The 14,751-nt window shown below is 40.0% G+C and overlaps 1 protein-coding gene across 2 annotated transcripts in view; it reads right to left on the reverse strand.

Moving 5' to 3' along the window:
* Positions 1-14,711, reverse strand: part of Zmynd12 (zinc finger, MYND-type containing 12) — a 25,919-nt gene extending 11,208 nt beyond the window's left edge. Inside the window, exons 1-3 of one of the 2 annotated variants that reach the window (XM_013016850.1) lie at positions 14,637-14,711; positions 6,190-6,331; positions 4,133-4,304 (exon numbers count right to left, since the gene is read on the reverse strand). In XM_013016850.1, the coding sequence (XP_012872304.1) occupies positions 4,133-4,304; positions 6,190-6,252 (235 nt within the window). In that variant the 5' untranslated portion in view covers positions 6,253-6,331; positions 14,637-14,711. Of the gene's footprint in view, positions 1-4,132; positions 4,305-6,189; positions 6,332-14,580 lie in introns of both variants that reach the window. The other variant, XM_013016849.1, reaches the window with a different exon arrangement.
* Between the last annotated feature and the right edge of the window lie 40 nt (positions 14,712-14,751).

Below are 14,751 nucleotides of genomic sequence, written 5' to 3' on the forward strand. Positions count from 1 at the left end.
GGGGGGGGGGGGAGGGAGGGAGAGACTATCTTGACCCTGCCTGGCAAATTAGGGAAAGCTTCCAGACAGGAAGGGAAAAACCCTTGAGCTGACAATGAAGGTTCTACGAGGATTTGATTAGATGAAAGGATGAGAAGGAGAGGTGAAGAGTTATTACAGAAAACAAAGAAGCATCACTATGTCTCTGAGGATCTGAGAGAAGACCAGTAGAAGAGGACGAGAGAAAAGAATACAGGAGAGATCAAGAGAAATGGGATGGGTTAATTGAAGGATAGAACAAGCAGGACCTCATAGATGGTTTTAGGAATTTGATTGGATCGATTTTGCTAGGAGACAAGATTAGAGCATAGCCAAACAATACCTGGGGAGACCAGTTAGTGAGCTATTAGTCCAGATGAGAGATGATACAATAAGCCAAGTTGATATTTCTACAACCACAGCTAGTCAGATGTATCCAGAGCCTGGGCTGCATTTCTTTAGTCATCTTCCCACAAGTTTGGAGGAAGGGCTTCAGACCTGAGGGTGTGAGGTGGGTATTCCTGCAGGCAAGCAGCCTGGTTTAAGAGAATAAGGGCCATACAAGTGACAAGGGGATTCTTGTAAGAAGAGGTGGCCTAGAATAAGGAGTCAGAGCCCATGGAGGAAGAGGAGGCTTCTGCAAGGGGGAAAGGAATTACAAATATAGAATGGGAGAAACTTAGATAAAAGCCTGTGATGTTACAGTGGACTAGGGTGTACCAGCACTAATTCATGTCATCATTTCAGACAGACCATGTATGGATAGATAGATATAATATGTGTATAAGCACACATTATGATACTTACATGTTCCTTAACATTGTCCACTGAGAAGGCCTCAGAGCATCAAGACCCCACCAGCAATGGGTAAGTCTGGCTTCCAAATTTTATTTTTCATGAGGAAAAAAATCATAGTTCCTTACAGGTATGTTTCAAAAAGCAGGAAAGTGATCAAAGAAAATTGATATATTTCTAAGACTGAGATGATGTTAGAAGGCATCTTGAGTGGGAGCTTTTCCTGGCCAGACTCTGGGCAATTTGACCATCAAATGGATAATAAGAATGGATTTTAACCCACTGAATAAAACAGGAAACCAAAAGTCTGTACTGCCATAAGTAAACAAGTGACATTGAAAGTTTGACAAGGAATAGGATATTTATATGCTTTAAAGTGCCATTCCAGGGTTGGGAATGTGACTTAGTGGGAGAGTGCTTGCCTAGCATGCAGGAAACCCTGGGTTTGATCCCTCAGTACCACATACACAGAAAAGGCCAGAAGTGGCACTCTGGCTCAAGTGATAGAGTGCTAGCCTTGAGAAAAAAAAAAGCTCAAGGACAGTGCCCAGACCCTGAGTTCAAGCCCCAGGACTGGCAAAAAAATATAAAGTGCCATTCCATAAAACTAAGACTAAAATTATAATTATTAATTGCAGAGGAGAAAAAGAGCAATATGAGAGAAAAGCCTGCAGACACCATCTTAATAAGGTATTTAAGATGAGTTCTGGGATCACCTTTTCTGCTTTATGGTAACTGACTTTGGAATTGCAAATAAAATCAATTAAAATCTTTACATTGTAATTGTGTCCTTTGACAAGTTGCCAGGTGTGGTATGGTAATGAATGCTTATAATCCTCAAAAGTGGGAGACTAAGCAAAGAGTTCAAGACCAAGTTCAGCTTGGGCTACATTGTCTTTAAAAACGAAGTGACTAAAATGGCTTAGGAGGGGAGGGATAACTACAGAAAAGCCTGATGAAAACTCAGCATAAGTTTTTCAGGCTAAATACTCTGCTAGCCATTGCTGCTCAAGACTTAATGATATAAACCAACAGCCATTTTATTATAGCATTCTCTTACTTTCAGGGGATGACTGTCAAGATTCCCAAGAAATGCCTGGAACTTTGGAAGCTACCAAATCACATGTATATGTGTATTATACATATTATATATACAGACATCTATATGATAGAATAATAATCATAATATTCTTAGTAGATTATGTATAATAATCATATAGATTATTTCTGCATACATACCTATGATAAAGTTTAATTTATAATTTAGGCATAGTATAAGATTACCAAAACAGAAAATAATAAAATAGGACAATTGCAACAATATACTCTAGTAAAAGTTACTTAAAAACATATAAATTATTTCTTTCCGGGATTTTCCATGAAAAATTTATGGTCATTACTGACTATGTGTAAAATAAATAAAATGAATATAAGCAACAGGATAAGTAAAATCCCATGCCAACTAACAGGATGAAGTGAGAACACATCACCTCTGTGATATTCCTGCCCCAAATCCATAACCTGAGTCCAGCCATGAGCAAGCAACAGACAAAAGCCAAACTTAAGAAATGCTTTGTAAGATACTTGATCTATCATCACTAAAAGTTTCAAGGTCATAAGTGACAAGGAAAGATTAAGAATCTCTTCCAGAATGAACTAAAAGCATACTACAAAGTGAAAAGTGAGATTCTGTACTGCAATTTGTTCTGATTACATTCCCTTCCCCCGCCCCCCTCCCCCGACACTTTTTTTGTTGTTGTTATAAAGATGTGATTAGAAGAACTGGAGAAACTTGAATGGGATTTTCTTAGTAGAAGAGGTTGATGTGTGGTTATGAAGGAGATTATCTTTATAGGAAATAAAAACTGTCTTTATAGGTAATATCCCAGAGACAGGGTACCAGATAAGCAACTTGCACTCATATTCAGACACTGACTGTCAGGGAGAGTCTTTAAATGTTCCTCCATCATAGTTACTTCACTTTTTCTTTTCAGTGCTAGAAATTGAACCTGGAACCTTTCACATGTTAAGCAAATGCTTTCCCATGGATCCCCAGCCTGAGAATTTTTTTAAATGATAGTTCTTAAAATGCATAAAGTAGTTCATGCCTAAAACTGTAGATGCTGAAGAATGGATATTTAGTGAGCATCACATATGTGTCTGCTAAACCTATGCTTCTCCCTCTCAGAGTTGCCTCCCCTATATATACAAATAATGGGTTCCCATCTCTTCTTTCTTTCTTTCTTTCTTTCTTTCTTTCATTCACTGGTTGTGGAGCTTGAACTCTGGGCCTGGGCGCTGTCCTTCAGCTCTTCAGCTCAAGGCGAGCACTCTACCACTTGAGCCACAGTGCCACTTCCAGTTTTCTGGTAGTTTATTGGAGATAAGAGTCTCATGGCCAGGCACTGGTGGCTCATGCCTATAATCCTAGCTAATAAGGAGGCTGAGATCTGAGGATCATGGTTCAAAGCCAGCTCAAACAGGAAAGTCCATGAGACTCTTATCCAATAAACCACCAGAAAACCAGAAGTGGTGCTGTGGCTCAAGTGGTAGAATACTAGCCTGGAACTGAAGAGCTCAGAGACAGAGCCCAGGCCCAGAGTTCAACCCCAACTGACAAAAAATAAAAAAGAGTCTCACAGACTTTCCTGCCCAGGCTGACTTTGAACCTCAATCCTCAGATCTCAGCTTCCTGAGTAGCTAGGATTACAGGCATGAAGGGTCCCATCTTAATATACTATGTGCCTGGCCCCCAGGGAACAAAGGCAGATTCCACACTCAAGCTGAGCCAGCAGAATTCTATCCTACAGCAATTTATAATCAGAAATCAGATGTTAATTAATTTCTATTACCCACCCTGGAGGATATGTACATTCAAGCATCACAAAAATATCTGGGGGTTGTTGTTTTCTGCAGTGAGAATAAGTATTAAAATCTGGTCTGCAGAGAGGATAAATGAGGTGGCTACTCAGAGAGAAGAGTTGAGAAACAAGGTTCAAGTGAGACTGAGGGCACAGCCTAGCTTTCTTACCGCACTCCAATCTTAGCACCGCATCAAGCCTCAGCTCCCTTAGGACACTCCAGCAACTTAATCCATTTCCTCTGTTTGCACAAGCTTGGCAATAGTGGATTTCTGTCACTTGTAGGCCAAAGTGTGTCATCTCCTCCCCCACTTAGTGCCAAATTTACCACAACCTTGCTCTTTTACAAAAGGTGTCTTCATGCCTCTTTCAAAGCTGGATTCTTTTAGCCATTGGTGAGATGCAACAATATAGCACTTCTTAGGGACACCAAGGGGTCTTAAGTCATTTCCACTCACCAAGGCTGGCCTCAGCCAACAGCAGGTAAGCAGGCACGAGCTCTACTGAACTCAGGCCATGCACATTCCTGCGGAAGCGAAGCGAATGTAATGCAGCGGGTACAGCATCTTCATGTTTGCCTTCAAAAAGATATTTCTGGGCCACAGTATAGCAGAATTCAATCAAGTGCTTCTGTGGAAGGAAGAAACAATCATCTGAGATAGTCCAAAGGTAAAAGGCAAAGATAGCTATAAGTACAACTGGAGATAAAGGCAAGCATTGAATGGTCTGGTAGAAGGCACATAATGAACCTACCTACTAAGGTAGCATGAGATCCAAATAGATCCAATTATGAACTGTGAGCTCCTCAAGGTTCAAGAACATGTGTTTTTTCATCTTAGTTCAGTGCTTGGCAGATATAAAGGTTTCAGATGAACAAATATGCACTATTTTCCTAGCTATAACAAAACTTCAACAAAGCTAAAGATGTCTCAGGATGAACTAAAATTTTCTGTCTTTCAAGTCAATTTTGAGAAAAAGCATCTACTATTTCCTTCTGGGATTATTCCATTTAGCTAATAATAGCAGAAACAACTTTTTAAACTCTATATTTTTTTCAGGCTACTACCAAGATGCCATACACTAAAGTTGATCAAATTGGACTTTAGGGACTTATGGCCTATAAAGGGCTAGTATTTTAAAAAATACTTGTAGTAAATAATATAAATCAGAGTTAATTTTGCAAATCTTTTAAAAAATTTTGGTATTAGTGCTGGGGCTTGAATTCAGGGCATGGACTCTGACCCTGAGCTTTTTTTGTTTAAGGCTATATCCCTACCACTTGAGCCACAGCTCTACTTCCAGCTTTTTTTTTTTTTTTTGATGGTTAACTGAAAATAGAGTCTCACAGACTTGACTGCCCAGGGTGGCTTCAAACCACAATACTCAGATCTCAGCCCCCTGAGTAGCTAGGATTACAAGTATGAATCACTAGCACTGGGCTATTTTTAATTGTTTTAATTTCTTTTCTTTTCTTTTTGGGATAGGATCTTTGTAGCTCAAGCTGGCTTGGAATTTATGAGCCTCCTGCCTCAAACTCCCAAGTGCTGGGATTATACCTGTGTACTTCTGTGTCTTGTTCTAATCTACTTTATTTATTCACCAGTTTTATTTGGAGTAAGTTGGGAAGGGAACAGTACCAGAATTTAAACTTAAGACCTTGCATTTTCAAGGCAAGAATGCTATCACTCGAGCCATATCCCTCATCATTTTTTGCTTTAGTTTGCTTTAGTTTCACATAGGCTCTTGAATGTTCTTACCTGGGCCATGATCCTCCTATTTATACTTCCTGAGTGGCTAATAGGCCTACACCACTGTACCTGGATATTTTTGGTTGAGATGATATTTTATATTTTTCCCTAGGCTGGCCTCAGAACCATAATCCCCTATCATGCTTGCTTCCTGAATAGCTGAGAAAACAGGCATGAGCTATCATGACCTAGGGTTTTTGTCTTTTTTTGTCAGTCATGGGGCTTGAACTCAGGGCCTGGGTGCTGTCCCTGAGCTCTTTTGCTCAAGGCTAGCACTCTGCCACTTTGAGCTTTTTTTTAGTGCTTATTTGGAGATAAGAGTCTCACAGAGTTTGCTGTCCAGACTGTCTTTGAGCCATGATCCTCAGATCTCAGCTGCCTGAGTAGCTAGGATTATAGCTTAAGTCACTAGTACCCAGCTGACCTAGTTTATCCATCATTTTAAACCTATTATGTGGTCAGATATATGGGGATGCTACAGGCTGAACTGTGTTTCCAACAAAAGTCATGTGTTAAAGCCCTACCTTCTAGTCCCATATGTCTTCTGGTAGTACTTGGAGGTAGATGCCACCCATTCTGTGGCAACTTGCTATGATCACTGTAGCAAGGTAATAACCATGAATATTCAGGAAACAAGTGGCCTTGGTTGGGACAGAGCTTCTGTCTGCACCACGGTTATAATTTAGTGATACAAGCAGTTCCAGGAATGTGTAGGGCAGCTTCACTGCACCCATGAGCTTACCCAGGAACAGTCCAAGGGGACCCACCTGCCGTTGCTGCAGCTGGTGCAGGCCATGCTGCCTCTCTTCTTCTGAATTGAAGAAGGGCATGGTAGTGCGCAGTGGAATCAGAAGCTGGCATATCTTCTCATGGATGCTGACCCAATCAGCTCTTTGGTGCAACAAACTACTAACAATAAAAAACATGGATTTCATTATCTTTCTCTTTGGCCCTCCTACTGGACTAGCTCTGGACACAAGAAAAGGGAGATCCTAGCTGGGCACCAATGGCTCACACCTGTAATCTTAGCTACTCAGGAGGCTGAGATCTGAGAATTGCGGTTCCAAGCCAGACCAGGCAGAAAAGTTCCTGTGAGATTATCATCTCCAGATAACCACCAGAAAACCAGAAGGGGAGCTATGGTAGCTTAACGTGGTAGAGCTCTGGCCTTGGGCAAAAAGAGCTCAGGGACAACCCTGAATTCAAACCACATAACTGACAAAAGGAAGAAAGAAAAAAGAAAAAAAGAGAGAAAGAGAAAGAAAGAAAGGGAAAAGAAAGAAAGAAAGAAAAAAGAAAGGAGAGAGGGAAGGAGGGAGGGAGGGAGGAAGGAAGGAAGGAAGGAAGGAAGGAAGGAAGGAAAGGAGACAATTTTACATTGTCCTAAGATCATCTTCAAGATATCTAAATATTGAGGTTGATGAATTTGAGGGTTATTTTATTCCCTTGGGAAAGGGAAGGACTTTATATTTGATGAGAGTTTAGGAAAGGCTTAACAAACACATTTTTCTATAACCAAAATGCCAAGATAACAACTTGTGAGGGCACTCATGTAGAAGGCACTGGCAAAGCACCATCCCCAGGGGTTGCAGCAGGTAGTCTTGCATGAGAGTATATGATGACTGGAAAATAAAACAATGTCTGTTATTATCATTTTATAGGTAAGGTGGCATTTGCAGAGAGATTATAGAGTTACTCTAGCCTGTATTCCCAAGTGAGTGTTCAGTGCTCCTGAAGGAAGCATAGATGATTTGTATTACCTTGTTCCTGTTATACGTGTGTACCTAAGTACTTCAAAACATTCAATTAGACAGTATACCTAGAGGACATTTGGATCACTGTAGAAAACTTTGATTGAACAGTAGTCCAGTGTAATACCCATTCCCATGCCTCATATAATTACCACTATAAATGACCCCTAATCTACTACCCTTCCTCCAACCATGTTTTATTTCTCATTTTCAATTGTAATGTTCACATCTCATAAAATTCCTAATTTTTTGCCAGTCCTGGGGCTTGAACTCAGGGCCTGGACACTGTCCCTGAGCTTTTTGCTCAAGGCTAGTATTCTAGCCACAATGCCACTCCTAGCTTTTTCTGTTTATGTGGTATTGAGGAATGAACCCAGGCTTTTGTGCATGCGAGGCAAGGACTCTACCACTAAGCCAATTTTTAAGACTCTAATTTAGTCAGAAGATTCAAGGACATTGTCATTATCTAAAAAAGCAAACTCTGCACTTGTTAGCACTCTTTGCAATTCCTCCTTTCTGGTAGTGATGTCCAGTGACCACCCAGTCTCTTGGCATATAAAAGGAAACAGATGATGCATGCTCTTTAGTATCTGGTTTCTTTCACTTAGAACATTGTTTGCAAGGTTTATCCATGATAGATGGTATATAGTTTATTCCTTTCTATGACTGGATATATAGTATATACTATATATAGTATATAGTATAGTATATACTATATTGTAGATAGTATATACTATATTGTAGATATTATATACTAGATAGTATATATAATATATGGATATAATACTCTACTCTGGTGCATCCATATAATAGAATATTATAATATATATGGTACATCTATATAGTAGAGCATTATAATGCTCTATGGTATATCCATATAGTAGAGTATTATACTATATCTATGTAGTAGAGTGTTTATTCATTGGTAGACAGATTATTTCCATTCTTTTTACTAATATGGATAATGCACCAGTGAACCTTTATGCACACTTTTTTTGTACAAACAAGTTTTAAATATGTGGAGTATATAGCTAAAAATCTAACTTTTTCAGGAATTGGCAATGTTTTTCCACAGTGCTGTATCCTTTTATATTTCCACCAACAATGTATGAGAGTCTAATTTCCCCACATCCTTACCAACACATTTTTCTTCTGTCTTTTGATTATAGACATCCTAGTGAATGTGAAGAGGGGTATCTCACTTGTGGCTCTGTTTGTATTTCCCAAATGACTAATAATGTTGAGTGTCATTTCATGGGAAAATTGGTCACTTTATATCTTCTTTGGAGGAATATTTGGTCAAATCCTTGCTCAGTTTGTTGTTGTTGTTGTTGGTTTGTTGTTTTTTTTTTGTCAGTCATGGGGCTTGAACTCAGGGCCTGGGTGCTGTCCCTGAGCTCTTTTGCTCAAGGCTAGCACTCTACCACTTGAGGCACAGCAGAACTTCCAGTCTTCTAGTGGTTTATTGGAGGTAAGAGTCTCACAGACTTTCCTGCCCAGGTTGGCTTTGAACCATGATCCTCAGATCTCAGGCTCCTGAGTAGCTAGGATTACAGGCGTGAGCCACTGATGTCCGCCTTCCTTGCTCAGTTTTTAAACTGAGTATTTTTATTATTTTTTTTGATCGGTCGTGGGGCTTGAACTCTGGGCTTGGGTGCTGTCCCTACACTCTTCAGCTCAAGGCGAGCGCTCTACCACTTGAGCCACAGCACCACTTCCTTATTATTGAGTTTTAAGAACTACTTATATATCCTAGATACTGAATCTTGATCAGTCTGTTCATCAGTCTGTACACTAATTTGTACAAATTAACCTTGTTCTTTAGTCAGTCACAGAGTTTAAACTCAGGGCCTGGGCAATGTCTCTGAGCCTTTTTAACATATCAATCTTGTATTCTACAACCTTGCTAGTTTGATTTATTAGTTCTAATCATATTCTGGTGCTTTCTTTTGGAGTTTTCTATATTACAAGGGTGTTAGGATTCACCTGGGAAATGGAACCAATATTTATTTATTAGGGAGTTGGTCTATGTACTATAGAGAGTACACATTGCTACAATCTGATGTCACTTGGGGAGCCAGAAAAACCAGTATTGTAATACAAACTGAGTTTGAAGATCTGCTGGTTGAAGTACCTAATGTTTTAGGTCTCAGAGTCTGAAGAACAAAAGCCAGAAGCTCTATTTATTTTGCCAGTCCTGGGGCTTGAACTCTGAGACTTGGCAGTGTCCCTGAACTTCATTTGCTCAAGGCTAGCATTCTACCACTTGAGCCACGGCCCCACTTCTGGCTTTTCTGAGAATTTTTTTTTAATTGGAGATAAGAGTCTCATGGACTTTCCTGCCTGGGCTGGCTTCAAACCATGATCCTCAGATTTCAGCCTCCTGGGTAGGTAAGATTACAGGTGTGGGCCACTAGTCCCCAGCTGCCAGAAGTTATTATATGTAAAGGTAGGGGAAGAGGGATGTCCCAGTAAGACAGCACATCCACCTTCCTGACTTTCTCTTCTGTTCAGGCCTTTAAGGAATGAATAACACCATTTACACTGGTGAGGGTAATATTTACTGTCTACTAATTCAAGTCCTGCTTCTCACTTATGCTCTCAAAGACACATCCCGATTTTTTTTTAACCAACAATGTGAATATTTCTTAGCTCAGTGAGTGATACATTAAATTAACCATCATATCCAGGTCAGTTCCTCCAAGGTATGTGTCTGTTACTTCATTGTTTTAACTAACTGTTCTGACTAGAATCTCTAGCACAATGTTGAACAGAGTGCTGGAAGCAACATCCTTATCTCTTTTCCATTTTTTTTTTTTTTTTGTCGTTCGTGGGGCTTGAACTCTGGGCTTGGGCGCTGTCCCTCAGCTCTTCAGCTCAAGGCTAGTGCTCTACCACTTGAGTCACAGCGCCACTTCCAGCTTTTTCTGCTTATGTGGTGCTGAGGAATCGAATCCAGGGCCTCATGCATGGCTCCCACTGAGCCATCTTCCCAGCACCTCTTTTCCATTCTTAGTAATGAAAGCTCTTGGTCTTTGATCATTAAGTGTAATTTTAGCCTTATGTTTCTGTATGAATTTTTTCATAGTTGTCCTTTAACAGAAGTTCCCTTCTTATCCTAGTTTATATATCTTTTTTATCATAAAACATGTTAGATTTTTGGCAAATACATTTTTCTAGAAAATTGTATGGTTTTCATGTCTTATTCTGTTAATATGTTGTATTGTATTGCTACTTGTATGTTGAACCAATCTAGAATTCTTAGAACAAATCCCACATGGTCACGAAGTTTATTCCTTCCTTTATGCTGGAAGCTTTGATTTGTTAACTTTATGTTAAGGAGTCTTACATATATAGTCATCAGGGAAATCTGCCAATAGAGGACTTGAAATCAGGGTTTGGGTGGTATCCTTTAGCTTTTCACTCAAGGCAAGTGCTCTGCCGTTTGAGCCACAGCTCTCCTTCCGGCAATTTGGTGGTAAGTTGGAGATAAGAGTTTCATGGACTTTGCTGAGTGGATTGTTTCAAACAGTGATCTTCAGATCTCGGCCTCCTGAATAGCTAGGAATACAGGCATGAGCCCATCTGACTTTTTAAAATTAATAACTACATCCCTATTTTTTAAATCAATTTTGGTTCCTGTTCTCAGGTATGTCTAATTTGTTGCCATACAATTGTTCATAGTATTCTCTTATAATCTATTTCTGCATGATTGGTAGAAATGTCCCTAATTTCATTTCTGATCTTAGTATTTTGCCAAACTTCTCAAGTAACCAACTTTTGTTTATTGTTTATTTATTTTGTTCATTGTCTCAGTACTTTTTATTTATCTCTGCTCAAATGGTTAATATTTCCTTCCTTCTGCCACAACATCTACTCACAACACAGCCTGAAGAGGAGTTCGTGAATATGGTATTAGTTCACTCTTCTTTCAGTTTGAATGCTAAGTTATAGAAAGTTTTAAAAGTATGTATTAAGAGCTATGAATTCATGAGTACTAAATTCAAATACTACTTTCTGAGCACTGCTTTGTCTGGATCTCAGGTTTTAGTGTGTTTTCCTTTTCATGCATCTCAAAGTATTTTAACACTTCTTCCTGATTTGACCTGCTAATTTATAAAAATTGTACATTATTGTGAATTTGTCAAATTCCCTTCTGTTGATTGCTAATGTCACTCAACTATAGTTGGGGAGCATGCTTTGTATGATATCAATCCTTATTCATTTATTGAGATTTGTTTTATGACCTAATTTTTGAACTGTTCTAAAGAAGGGTGTGTACACACTTGAAAAGAATGTGTATTAGCTGGCATGGGTGGCTTTAACCTGTAATCCTACTAAGTAGGCTGAGATCTGAGGATCATGGTTGGAAGCCAGCCCAGGCAGGAAAGTCCATGAGACTTATCTCCAATTAAACTCCAAAAAGCCAGAAATGAAGCTCTGGCTTAAGTGGCAGAACACTAGCCTTGAGCAAAAAAGCTCAGAGACAGCACCCAGGCCCCAAGTTCCAACCTTAGGATAAACACACATACACACACTCACACACACACACACACACACATACCACATAAAAGACTGTATTATGCTTTTATTTTTCTAGAGATGTCTGTTACATACAGCAGGATCCTGGTGTTATTCATTACTAGCCAGGATTTAGAAATAGCTAAGTTGCAAGGGTTTTTATTAAGTAGGAATGTACTGAGTAATTAATTGTGTGACAAATGGAAATGGTAATGTATTTAACTGCTTGAACTTTTGTTCCACTGAGAGCACCTGACACATCTCACCCTTCTAAACACAGGGAACGTTTATGAGTTTGTGGCCAACCTTTCCATTCAGCCCTCTCAATATGAACATCCAACACAGGAGTGGGGGGAAGGTGAAAGAAGGAACTAGTAAGTCTGGTAAGTTTCAATCAGGGCTCACAATTGTGAGCCAGACATGTTCTATTCAGGAATTAATGTGTTTTGTTCAACTGCATCTTAATGACTTTAGGAGGGGCATTTATTCTACTATTTATCATAAGTCCCAGTATTTCTTATTCTTTTTTTTTATTATTTCTTATTCTTGAATGTTTTCCTTCCTTCTCTTCCTGGCCAGTGAAGGTATTTAAATGTGTCCCCTAAGATACATTAAAGGAAAATTTATTGCAAGATACTGTTATCTATATGCCATGGTTTGCACATAGAATACTGAGGCCTCTTTTATCTATCACTAAGATTTCAGTGTATACTTTGCAAATTATCTTTTCTTCAAAATCTTCCATTCCCTAGGAACATATTCACAATCAAATGTGAAAAATATGTGTAAGTTCACACATAGAAAAAAGTAAATGTATGTTGGAATAAAAAGAATAAATTTCTCTAAAATGTCAGGTTATTGAGCTTAATGGTGGAAATATCTCTCTCTCTCTCTCTCTCTCTCTCTCTTTCTCTCTCTCTTTCGACAGTCGTGGGGCCTGAACTCTGGGCCTGGGCACTGTCCCTCAGCTCTTCAGCTCAAGGCTAGCACTCTACCACTTGAGCCACAGTGCCACTTTTGACTTTTTTGGCTTATGTGGTGCTGAGGAATGAACCCAGGGCCTCATGCATGCAAGGCAAGCATTCTAGCACTGAGCCACCTTCCCAGCCCCGGCTTCTCTTTTATTTTTTGCATTTCCAAGTTTTCTGCAGACAGCTGAAATGGCTTTACAATTAGAAAAAGGATTCTCTTGTGGGAAAAAAATGGTAAGAATTCAAAGTTACTATATTTTTCTTTTAATTCCTAGAACTGTGGTTTGAACTCAGGACCTGAACATTGTTCCTTGGCTTTTAGCTCAAGGCTGGTACGCTACTACTTGAGCCACAGCTCCACTTTTGGCTTTTAGGTGGTTAATTGGAGACAAAACTCTCATGGACTTTCCTGCCCAGGCTAGTTTCAAACTGCAATCCTCAGATCTCAGCCTTCTGAGTAGCTAGAATTACAAGAGTCAGTCCCTAATGCCTAGCTACTATCATTTTTGCTTCCTAAATCTGAGATAATGGAAAAGAATATTTACTATATGTCAGTTTAGTCCTGGGCACAGTTTTACCAACCATCAAAAGTCATAGGATAATTATCTCAGTTTTGTGTTTATCAAATGTTGGAACATAAGAGCATAGAAATCCAGAGAAAAGAATTGGGGAGAAAAGAAAATAAAACATTTAAGAGAATTAAAAAGCAAGCGAAAGAGGCTGGGGACAGAACTCAAGAGGTAAAATGCTTGTCTAGTATGTGTGAGGTCCTAGGTTCAATCCTTGGAATTGAGGAAGAATAGCAAGTAAGAGGATGGAGAGGAATAGCATAGGAAGTGATCATTTATTCATATCTTCATCAAATATTAGTGAGAACTATTTTAAGACTTTGCTGAAGGCCATGAACATATACAGATTAAGAGATAGCACACATGCCAGCTCTGCACACATTGGAAATTAATGGAGCACAATAAAAATTGAGACACTATGCTTACCAATAACTGAAATGAAGACAAGAGTCATTGGAGAGGTGCAAAGTGACTGCAAAGTGAATTAGGAGGAAGGAGCAATTACTCTGGCTACAGGGATAAAGAAAACAATGGTGTTTTGAGAGAAAGGAGCCACTCACACCAGAAAAAGATATTGAATCTCTCCTGTGTGCCAGACCTGTAGTAGGAGCATCCATGGCTTGCCAGAGGACGATTTATAAACTCCTTGATCTCATGTCCGAGTCACATATCCCTAATCTTTGATCTTATCGATTTAAACTCCTCCCAGGAACAACAATAGATTTTTCAACCTTTTTCCTTACCACTACTTATAAGAAGAAACATTTTCTCCTCATAAAATAAAATGTTGAAACAATTCACGCGGGATTTAACACGTTGAATTCAATGCTACATGTTACAATTTTCTGGCACTACCACTCTCCTACCCCCTCACTGTCTTAGTTTCCAGCACACTAACTGGCCCTCTCTCTATTCCTCCAAGACGTGAGTCCTGCCCGTTGGCCATTTTCAGGGAGAGTGCTCTTATTTTTATCTTTAGATCTATAGTCTGCTCTCACAGAAGCTGTCGACCAATTGTTGACACGTTTCCTTTATCCATCTTACATTTCTCTCTAAAGGGACTTGTGTGTGTGTGTGTTTACTTAATCTGTCTCCCTTGTTAGGTATCTGAAGGAACCATTTACAGAACTGGCCCGTTAACTTCAGCACCTAGAATGGTTCAGAACACGTAGCAAGACCTCAAAACACATCTGATGACAAATCAGTTCGGGGACACGGGAGTCTTAGAGGTGCCCAGTAGGGCAGAGGTGCCCACCACCACGCAGGCCCACAAGCCTGGGCCCGAGGTGGGGAAGGAGGAGGGGAGGAGGGCGGTGAGGCGCCGGGTGCCACGATCCAGGGCCTACCAGTAGTACGTGACTGTACAGGCCGAGCACACCCGCTCGGCGGGGGCTTCGCACACCTCACAGCAGAGCCGCCGCCCCTTGGGCACCGCCAGAGGGTAGATGACGTCCATCCTGCAGCCGGGTGTCAGTCTGTGCAGCCGGGTGTCAGTCTGTGCAGCCGGGTGTCAGTCT

The sequence above is a fragment of the Dipodomys ordii genome, unplaced genomic scaffold (assembly GCF_000151885.1).
Source record: "Dipodomys ordii isolate 6190 unplaced genomic scaffold, Dord_2.0 Scaffold33, whole genome shotgun sequence".
Classification (NCBI taxonomy): Eukaryota; Metazoa; Chordata; class Mammalia; order Rodentia; family Heteromyidae; genus Dipodomys; species Dipodomys ordii.